At 38.1% G+C, this 10,979-nt stretch overlaps 1 protein-coding gene across 1 annotated transcript in view; it reads right to left on the bottom strand.

The window, feature by feature from the left end:
• RRN3 (RRN3 homolog, RNA polymerase I transcription factor) overlaps positions 1 to 3,043 on the bottom strand; it is a 27,557-nt gene extending 24,514 nt beyond the window's left edge. The window contains exons 1-3 of the mRNA XM_011358392.2: positions 2,892 to 3,043; positions 1,496 to 1,601; positions 360 to 416 (exon numbers count right to left, since the gene is read on the bottom strand). Of these exons, the coding sequence (XP_011356694.1) occupies positions 360 to 416; positions 1,496 to 1,601; positions 2,892 to 2,980 (252 nt within the window). The 5' untranslated portion in view covers positions 2,981 to 3,043. The remainder of the gene's footprint in view (positions 1 to 359; positions 417 to 1,495; positions 1,602 to 2,891) is intronic.
• Positions 3,044 to 10,979: the final 7,936 nt, after the last annotated feature.

Genomic DNA, 10,979 nt, shown 5'->3' with positions numbered 1-10,979 from the left:
AAGGAAAGATTAAAGCAGGGTTTCTCAACCTTGGGACTACTGATATCTTGGACCTGGTAATGCTGTTGTGGAGGGCTGCCCTGTGCATTTTAGAATGTTTAACAGCGCCCCTGTCATCCACTTGTTACATGTCAGTAGCACTCCTCCTTTCCTCCCGTTCTAACAATCAAAAATGTCTCCAGCTTAACACCAAATAAAAGGGGCAAAACTGCTCCACTTGAGAACCACTGGATTAAAGCAAGATGGGATAACAGAGAGAGAAGGTTCTAAAGGATGGAAGAGGACCAAACAAAAGTGCAAATTAATATCTGTTCAAAGTGGCAACAGCTTTGCTAATGATCAAACACAAAATTAATTACCTTTATGTCTGGATCTGACAGCTGGTTCTTCAGCAACTCATAATCATTTGTTTCACCCTTAACAAGAAAGAAGAGGGGGGAAATGAAGTTTTACTTGCTTTGGCTTCCTGTTACAGATCAACAGCAAGACTTTTAACCATACCTTAACATCTGATGAAATTATAAAAGGAACACTGTAACTTCCACACATCAATTGTGGATTATAAAATCATGACTAAAATATTTAAAAACTCATGTTAGTGGGCTTAGAAAAAAAAAAAAAGTTCAAAAGCCATTTATATATTTAGGTATACTTGTGTACTGACATTTGAATATGATAGTTGATACTCTAAGATACTATCCGCTCACATGTATGGATAAAAATGCATATGACATATAAAATAGTCATTATATATCAATTTTACTTCAATTTTTTTAAAAAATGTCATATTTTCCCTCCATTGCTGAGATTTAGCAGAATCACTAAACTAACACAAAAACAAACCAAAATGTCCCTATTAATAGAGCTGTTTTAAAGTAATGCTTAACAACAAATGAGCAAGACAAATAAACAGAGACTCATGGACATGGACTATATAGACTAGTGGTTACCAGAGGACTATAGAGTAGTGGTTAGTAGTGGGGTGGGGGAGGAGGAGGGAGGTAGATGGGGTAAAGGGAGTCAAATCTAGGGGAGTAAGGAGAGGGTGAAGTGGGTAAAGAGGATCAAATATATGGTAGCTAAAGAAAACTGGACTTCGGGTGGTAAACACACAATAGAATATACAGATGTCAAATGATAATGTACACCAGAAAATTATATAATTGTATTAACCAATGTTACCCCAATAAACTTAAATTAATTAATGCTTAAGTAATCCCTTAAAAACTAAAATGCTGTGATCTAATGTTTTTTTACTTTAGCACTTGAAGTTTTTTAAAGATACCATGTAAATAAAGCAGCTGAAAAGGTGAAACCTCAGCAAAGAGCTTACTCTAATTTTGAATTAACAGCATCATACTGTTACAAGTGGCCTTTAGTATAACAGCTTTAATTGTATTCTGACAAACCAAAACAAAACCTCAGTATATCAATTATATCTCAGTAAAGCTGGGGGTAGGGGGACCACCAAACCTCATGTGTTATCTACTCTTACCTTTTTATACTTCAGCAAAACTTCTGTCACAGTTCCACCAAACCGAACAGTCTTTCTTGGGGGAGAGTTGAAGAAATCATTCTCTAATGCAAGCATATCGGAAATCCTGTACAACCAAGATTACCAAGCTATTAAGTGTTATGACAGAGAATGATAAAAATTGTTAAGAGTCAACATTTTTTGAACCACCATCATTCAGTGGGAAAACTCCTAAAGTTCTTAATTGGCCTCCCGGCTCCTACTCTGATCCCCCAACAATCCATTCTTCACTTAGAGATCTAATGATCTTTCAAAAACTAATATAGATCATGCTACTCTACTCTCCTGCTTAAAATCTCCAAAAGTTTCCCACTTCACTCTGAATACAAATCCAAATTCTGTACTGTGGTCTTCAGGTCCTCATGAACCTGGCCCCTGCCTTCCTCTCTGACTTCATCTCCACTACTTACTAAACTGCAGCCATAGTGACTTTTCTGTTCTTCAAATTTGCCAAGCTGGTTCCCTTTTCACTTGCTGTTCCCTCTATCCAAAACACTTTCTCCCCAGATTTATATTTATATACATGGTTGGATTCTTGTCTTCATCCAAACTGAAGCTCAAATGTCAGATAGGCTTTCCCATCTGAAATATCCATCCTCTCCTCACATCATCCTGTTTCATTTCTTCACGGCAGTTGTCACTATATGAAATCATCCTGTTCGTGTATTTACTGTCTTCCCTCCCTAGACTGTAAGTTCTGTTGACAATAAGGATGTCTCTTTTGACAGACTACTGTCCCCAATATCTAACGGATTAGGTAGGCGCTTAATAAATATTACGAATGATATTGTTACATGTTTTACAAAGTTTGCTTCTTTTAAAAAGAGCAGATTAGTGAAAAAACATATCATCTCACTAATGACTCTCAAAGTTAAACCCCAAAATGTTTTATGGCGGGGGGGGGGGGGGGGTTGGGACTTTAAAAGTTGAGCAAGATAAAGATCGTTAAATATGTGTGTCGAAGCAAATTTCAAACAAAAACAATGAAGATTCAATTTGCTATCAGTGACAGCATGCGGCTGATAATCCGAATAGCCCAGAGAACTCTTTCCAAGTCTAGATGAAAAAGCGGGAGGGAAGAGTAAAGGAGCAGAATGCAGTTCCCAGGCCTGGGACGCTACGAAGGAGCCCAGTGAGGAAAAAAGGGGACTCTGGAACAGATTCATTTTTCCAGACCTTCTCCCACCTTTAGCATCCATTTAAGGGCTATGGGCGTACTCTTCAGAACCTAAGATGACCCTATACTCTCTGCTCCCACTCCACTCCATTAGCTCTGTCCCAGGCCCTTTCAGATCCGCTCTCCTAATCCCGACCCTGGGCTTTGGTACCAGTCGTAAGAAGCGGCCTGGACTCTTACCCAGTCCTCGACGCACCCAGCGTCTGGACCGCAGAGGCCGAAGCGGCCGCATCTCCTGGAAACCGCGTGTGAAGCACTGGAGTCGCCATTGGGCCGGATAAGTGCGACGACTGCGCTTCGCGCCGGAAGTCATGCCCGTTCTAGTACCGCCTCTGTCCCGGAAGTGGGCCGCAGCCAATCAGAAGCCCCACATGAGAGAGCTCAGCAAGCTCGCGGGCTAGAGCGCCGCAAACGCTTTCTCCTCCCCGCGCCCCTTCTACTTGGAAGACTTTCTCCACCCAGCGAAGTGTGAGGCGGAGAGCGGTGTCTAGTACGCTCCCGGAGAAGTGAGACCCGTAAGGCCGGCTCTGTCCGGCACTGAGGATCTCAAAGAAAGGGCCGGACACCCGGGAGGTGCTAAGCGATGGCTGGGTTCCTCGAGTATTAACGCGTTGCAGTCAAAGCATACCTCCGTCAAACTGAACAAACTGAGGCCCTGTGATTAACCCAAACTCTCAGATGGGACGGGCTGGGGATTCGAACTAAGCTGCTTGACCTAGGATCTGGGGCTCTATACCTACTGCTCTATCCTCACAGACACCCAAGAATATTTTTTCCTCACGGAAACAGGCTTGACCAAGCGACTTACCCCCAAACCTCAGAGCTGTAATGATGCTGGCGTGAGAAATCGAAGAGGAGACGTTTCCAAGAGGCGTTAACCCTTGAACTTAAAAATTTTGAATAAGGTACAGAAGGCTGACCAACAAAGCAACGAAGGATTTTCCAGGCATAGGAAACAGCAAGTGGCGCGGCTTCGGGGCTGGGGAGCAGAGGGAAAAGAGGGATTGACCCTCTCAGTTTCTAAGAGCTACCTTTGGAAACTATAGAACAATCAAAAATACATTATACCAGCTACAACAACTAGTTAAATATAAAACACACTTCTGGTTTGCAACAGTGTAAAATCAGTAACGGTCTTTCCGCTGTCCCCATACGATCCCACTATTTCTTCCCTCGCTGCTTTAGAGTTCCTGCGGAACGCTGAGTAGAAATCATCAATGTCTCAAGAGTAGAGGAAATTGTGCCCTAGCTCACAAAGATGCTTCAAGACAACTGTTCAGGTGGGACTCTCTTCCCCTTCACCCCTGAAGGAAAAAAAATTTTTAATCACAGTTCATCTCGTACACTGTCAGTAGAACCCTGTACTGTCAAGCAATTTGGCAATTACTTTATTCTTTCATTTTAAGTCTGTCATGTATAAAATATATTAATGTAAATTGAAAACATAAAATTAACACCTATTAACATACCACCCAACTTATGAAACATTAACCTGTACTATTGAAGCTTCCTGTGTGCTCCTCCCAGACCCCTTCTCCTTGCTTCTTCCCAAAAATAATCACTACCCTGATTTTTTAAAAGTTTAAACTTGTTTTTATGTGACTACCATATAGTGCTGAACAATATACTACTTATTTTTGCTTGTCTTTTAATTAGATAAAATTGTTTCCATGCTGTATTATACTGCTGCTAGTTTTGTTTTGTTTCTACAATCCATCCCTGTTGTATGTAGCTGTATTTTATTGTCATATAACATTACATTATATGACTATACCATGATTTATATATCCATTTTTCCTACATTTTGATTGTCTCCCCCCAACCCCCATTATTATGTGCATAGCTATGAATAGTCTCCGGAACCATGTGTGTGAGAATATTTTTAGGGTAGAACTGCTGGCTTGGAGGGTATACAAAAAACCAAGAGCTTTTAAAGTTGTGCCAATATACATGCTCAGCAATATATTCTCCTTAAGCTTGAATACAGGACCTTCTTTATTTTTCCAAAGCACAGCTAAGACAAGTTGCCATGTTTAAATTTTTTTTTCAATGGAAGCCTGAACTTCCAAGAAAAATCTTAAAACTAAATAGCATAATTCACTGTTGAAATTCTTTGATCATGTCTCTTCATTGGGGATTCTCTACTCGGTCCCCCATTTCCACAGGCCAACTCATTTTAACAGGACGAAAGCCTCCTTTATCCAGTCTTGCCTTTCCCAGAGTCCTAACTCTTTTTGTCTCCAGTTCAAATTAAAAAAATAAGGACTAACCTCCAAAAACAAAAACAATAAGGCAAACAAGCATTAACGTGCTGCCTGCAAAGACCTAGCCTGGTCCACGACATAGTCATCCTTTTACCTTACTGTGCATTACAGTTGTTTATAATTGTTCTGAGCTTCTTCATTCTAGAACGAATTTTTGCTTTACTTTCATATACCCAGAAGACCCATTAAACTGTTTTTTTTCAAAAGAGCAGCCTTCCCCTAGAGATATTTTACAGTCATCCCTAGGGTAGTTCTGTTGGTTATAGACTCTTGGCTTGAAAGTAACAAACACTATCTAAAGCTAGCTTAAGCAGAAAAGGAAAAATCTGTTCTAAGGACACAAAGATACCTTAAGGCACCAGAAAAGAACTCATTGGCCAAGTTTGGGTCATTCGCCTTTCTCTAACCCAGTCTAGAGAGGTGAGGTCTTATTAGACAAAATGGCCTCAAATTAACCTTTCCTGTGGATGAGAGTCACTATAACTGCTCAACAAATGTTTTTCAAATGGTTTAATGTAGGAAAGCTCCAGATCAATAATTTCTAAATAGCAAAATCAATAGTAGATATTCCATTTGTTCCTTTCTTCTTTCCAAAGAGTCAATGATTATTTTGAGCCAATTATTATAAAAACTCCATTCATTAATAAAACATCTCAATCGTGTGTGTATGTATGTATGTGTGTGTATATATATATATATCTTCTCTAAAGACAATTTAGAGCCTTCTTTGTCCCAGTACTATAGAGAAGTATAAAGAAGAATTTCTCAGCTTTGACACTATTGATATTTTAAGCCAGACAATGTAATGCTTTATAAGGCAAAGAGGCTGTCTTGTGCATTTTGGGGTATTTAGCAGCACCTCTGGCCTCTACTCACCAGATGATAGTACTGTTAGCCCCCTCCCCATTGCGACAAGCAAAAATGTCTCCAGACATTGATAAATGTCCCCCGAGGGGCAATACTGCCAAAATTAAGAACCAGTGGTATAAAGTATAGCCTTAGTAAACTTTTAGTCCAATTGAAGACACTAAACATATTTGAAACAATTAGAAAACAAAAAGTAAAACATAATATACAAAATTATATTGTAAACAGTCATAACATTTCCATTTTTATCTTTTTCTTGGGGAACATGAAAAAAAGCACTATCATATTCTGTTGGAAAACAATGGTGGTAATATACAAGAACCTCATGCTGCTTAATGCCTATTTGGAATGTTTTTCGGATTTTTCCCAAGAGAATACTACAGAGAAAAGTACCTTACTTTCCCCTCCACAATTCCTCATAAGGCAAGTGTATCTGACTTCAGTTGTGAATCAATGTTTTCTATTGTTTTATTGGCACAATTTCAGAAATTAGTTTTATCTGTTTTTCTAACTGGGTCTGGTAGGGACCACCTAACCTCAGCTTTATCTTTGTCTACAGACTTTCAATCTAACAGTAGTAAACATCTACATTCATCTATTCAACAAATATCTATTGAACACCTAGGTACCAGGCTCTGTGCTAGGCACTGGGGATACAAGATGAGCAAATAATAATGCTAATCGTCCTTGCCCTCATGGAGCTAGTTATCTAATGAGAGAAACAAATATTGATCAAATGTAAATTTAACAAAGTCCTTTAAGGAGAACACATGGTGCTGTGTGGTTCTATAATGGGCAGAATTAACCTCTTTAAGGAACTCAGGGAGGTTTCCTTGAAAAAGTAATAATTGAGTTGAAATCTAAGAATCACTAAGGGTGAAAGGGCCAGGAGGCTGTGAGGGGAGACTGCTTTGAGGGCAGGGAGAAAAGTAGGTGCAAGATCTCATAGCAAGAGCAGAAAAAGGGATATCTCTCAGGGTTTGAGTTAACAGTCCAGGGTTGAGGTGATATTCTTTCGGAGGATGGTAGTGGTGGCTGAGATGAAGTGGATCAGTTGAGAAAACAGCCAAAATTGGATTCCTGAAATAAATGAATAACTGTCTGGGAATCCTTTAGTAATGCCAATACTCCTTCTTTCTTCTTCTTTACAGTCAAATTACTCTATAGTAGACCTTTTGCAGAGCAAGACAAAAAGATACAGCAATCTAAGCTTAGTGGATGTTAAGTTTCAGACTAAGTAATACATTTTAACAGCAATTCACCATGGTATAATCTGATAATTGTACTGGAAAATCTTCTCCACACTAAATCATTTAATGAAAAATTTACTTTCATAACAGAGGATAAAGAAAGCCTTAGAACTGTATTGTTATATGACCCATTTCTCCATTTATAAAAATAGTATGGCAGATACATACTGTATGATATAAATGCATGTTAAGAGGGAAGAACGGCACAGTAGAAGCAGCATTCGACCCTAGAGCAGTATGCCTTGACCTAGCTCACAGGGTTAAACTAGTAGCTTACCCTCTTCAGTACAGCTCAGAAACAAGAACCAGAAAAATATTCCTTCTCAGGCTGATCAAACCAGACTATTGCCGAAATGAATTAAATTCTTAATTACTGCCTATTTCTATTTTTCCAAAAGTACTACAACACTTTGTTAATCATAACGAATGGCCCTATGCCATTTTGTCCAGCAAAGTCAAGCCGTGAGAGATTTTAAGATGATGGGGAATTCACATTGCTTTTGTGGACTGTGTAGTATTGGAAGCCTTAGTTATACCAGACAGAGCCTAAAGTTGCACTCGGAAAGGAAATGATTTCTGCAGAGACAGAATCATCTAGGTGTTCCATGAAGTACCTAGCACTTAATATAAACTAAATAAAATAAATTTAATCACGTTTTAGTAACTCCAGCTTTAGAAGAGTTGGGTAAGACCAAAGGTCAAAATAAGGCTTCGAATTTTGTTATTTTGTTTTTTACTGTCATTATCTCTAGCCTTTTCACAACTGAGTTTTCACTATGCCAGAGATATTAAATCAAATGCTTAGAAGAGTATTTACTAGGAACATACATTGATTCTTATTCAGGATGATATCATGTATGACCTTAATTACTAAGAATAAAACTAAGTCCAAAATACTTCAGTATATTTTACATGTCCTGTGGGAGATACAAAGGAGAGACAGATAGACCGACAGACAGACAGATATTGCAGCCTTCAAGGAGTTTACAAACCTGTAAAATCAGATTTAACTTGCACATTAGACAAAATGGCCTCAAATTAACCTTTCCTGTGGATGAGAGTCACTATAACTGCTCAACAAATGTTTTTCAAATGGTTTAATGTAGGAAAGCTCCAGATCAATAATTTCTAAATAGCAAAATCAATAGTAGATATTCCATTTGTTCCTTTCTTCTTTCCAAAGAGTCAATGATTATTTTGAGCTAATTATTATAAAAACTCCATTCATTAATAAAACATCTCAATCGTGTGTGTATGTATGTATGTGTGTGTATATATATATATATCTTCTCTAAAGACAATTTAGAGCCTTCTTTGTCCCAGTACTATAGAGAAGTATAAAGAAGAATTTCTCAGCTTTGACACTATTGATATTTTAGGCCAGACAATGTAATGCTTTATAAGGCAAAGAGGCTGTCTTGTGCATTTTGGGGTATTTAGCAGCACCTCTGGCCTCTACCCACCAGATGATAGTACTGTTAGCCCCCTCCCCATTGCGACAAGCAAAAATGTCTCCAGACATTGATAAATGTCCCCCGAGGGGCAATACTGCCAAAATTAAGAACCAGTGGTATAAAGTATAGCCTTAGTAAACTTTTAGTCCAATTGAAGACACTAAACATATTTGAAACAATTAGAAAACAAAAAGTAAAACATAATATACAAAATTATATTGTAAACAGTCATAACATTTCCATTTTTATCTTTTTCTTGGGGAACATGAAAAAAAGCACTATCATATTCTGTTGGAAAACAATGGTGGTAATATACAAGAACCTCATGCTGCTTAATGCCTATTTGGAATGTTTTTCGGATTTTTCCCAAGAGAATACTACAGAGAAAAGTACCTTACTTTCCCCTCCACAATTCCTCATAAGGCAAGTGTATCTGACTTCAGTTGTGAATCAATGTTTTCTATTGTTTTATTGGCACAATTTCAGAAATTAGTTTTATCTGTTTTTCTAACTGGGTCTGGTAGGGACCACCTAACCTCAGCTTTATCTTTGTCTACAGACTTTCAATCTAACAGTAGTAAACATCTACATTCATCTATTCAACAAATATCTATTGAACACCTAGGTACCAGGCTCTGTGCTAGGCACTGGGGATACAAGATGAGCAAATAATAATGCTAATCGTCCTTGCCCTCATGGAGCTAGTTACCTAATGAGAGAAACAAATATTGATCAAATGTAAATTTAACAAAGTCCTTTAAGGAGAACACATGGTGCTGTGTGGTTCTATAATGGGCAGAATTAACCTCTTTAAGGAACTCAGGGAGGTTTCCTTGAAAAAGTAATAATTGAGTTGAAATCTAAGAATCACTAAGGGTGAAAGGGCCAGGAGGCTGTGAGGGGAGACTGCTTTGAGGGCAGGGAGAAAAGTAGGTGCAAGATCTCATAGCAAGAGCAGAAAAAGGGATATCTCTCAGGGTTTGAGTTAACAGTCCAGGGTTGAGGTGATATTCTTTCGGAGGATGGTAGTGGTGGCTGAGATGAAGTGGATCAGTTGAGAAAACAGCCAAAATTGGATTCCTGAAATAAATGAATAACTGTCTGGGAATCCTTTAGTAATGCCAATACTCCTTCTTTCTTCTTCTTTACAGTCAAATTACTCTATAGTAGACCTTTCGCAGAGCAAGACAAAAAGATACAGCAATCTAAGCTTAGTGGATGTTAAGTTTCAGACTAAGTAATACATTTTAACAGCAATTCACCATGGTATAATCTGATAATTGTACTGGAAAATCTTCTCCACACTAAATCATTTAATGAAAAATTTACTTTCATAACAGAGGATAAAGAAAGCCTTAGAACTGTATTGTTATATGACCCATTTCTCCATTTATAAAAATAGTATGGCAGATACATACTGTATGATATAAATGTATGTTAAGAGGGAAGAACGGCACAGTAGAAGCAGCATTCGACCCTAGAGCAGTATGCCTTGACCTAGCTCACAGGGTTAAACTAGTAGCTTACCCTCTTCAGTCCAGCTCAGAAACAAGAACCAGAAAAATATTCCTTCTTAGGCTGATCAAACCAGACTATTGCCGAAATGAATTAAATTCTTAATTACTACCTATTTCTATTTTTCCAAAAGTACTACAACACTTTGTTAATCATAACGAATGGCCCCATGCCATTTTGTCCAGCAAAGTCAAGCCGTGAGAGATTTTAAGATGATGGGGAATTCACATTGGTTTTGTGGACTGTGTAGTATTGGAAGCCTTAGTTATACCAGACAGAGCCTAAAGTTGCACTCGGAAAGGAAATGATTTCTGCAGAGACAGAATCATCTAGGTGTTCCATGAAGTACCTAGCACTTAATATAAACTAAATAAAATAAATTTTATCATGTTTTAGTAACTCCAGCTTTAGAAGAGTTGGGTAAGACCAAAGGTCAAAATAAGGCTTTGAATTTTGTTATTTTGTTTTTTACTGTCATTATCTCTAGCCTTTTCACAACTGAGTTTTCACTATGCCAGAGATATTAAATCAAATGCTTAGAAGAGTATTTACTAGGAACATACATTGATTCTTATTCAGGATGATATCATGTATGACCTTAATTACTAAGAATAAAACTAAGTCCAAAAATACTTCAGTATATTTTACATGTCCTGTGGGAGATACAAAGGAGAGACAGATAGACCGACAGACAGACAGATATTGCAGCCTTCAAGGAGTTTACAAACCTGTAAAATCAGATTTAACTTGCACATTAACAACTTTAGAGAAACTTTAATAAAGGGAGCAATAAAGGGAAGGTACAGAACAATAGTATGAAAAAGCATACACACACACACACACACACACACACACACACACACACACACACACACACGGAGTTTTGTACCTGAAGGGATGGGAGTAGTATCAGTGGTT

The sequence above is a fragment of the Pteropus vampyrus genome, unplaced genomic scaffold, assembly GCF_000151845.1.
Source record: "Pteropus vampyrus isolate Shadow unplaced genomic scaffold, Pvam_2.0 Scaffold40, whole genome shotgun sequence".
Classification (NCBI taxonomy): Eukaryota; Metazoa; Chordata; class Mammalia; order Chiroptera; family Pteropodidae; genus Pteropus; species Pteropus vampyrus.
The sequence above is the reverse complement of the archived record's forward strand: the minus strand, read 5'-3'. Positions and strand labels throughout refer to the sequence as shown.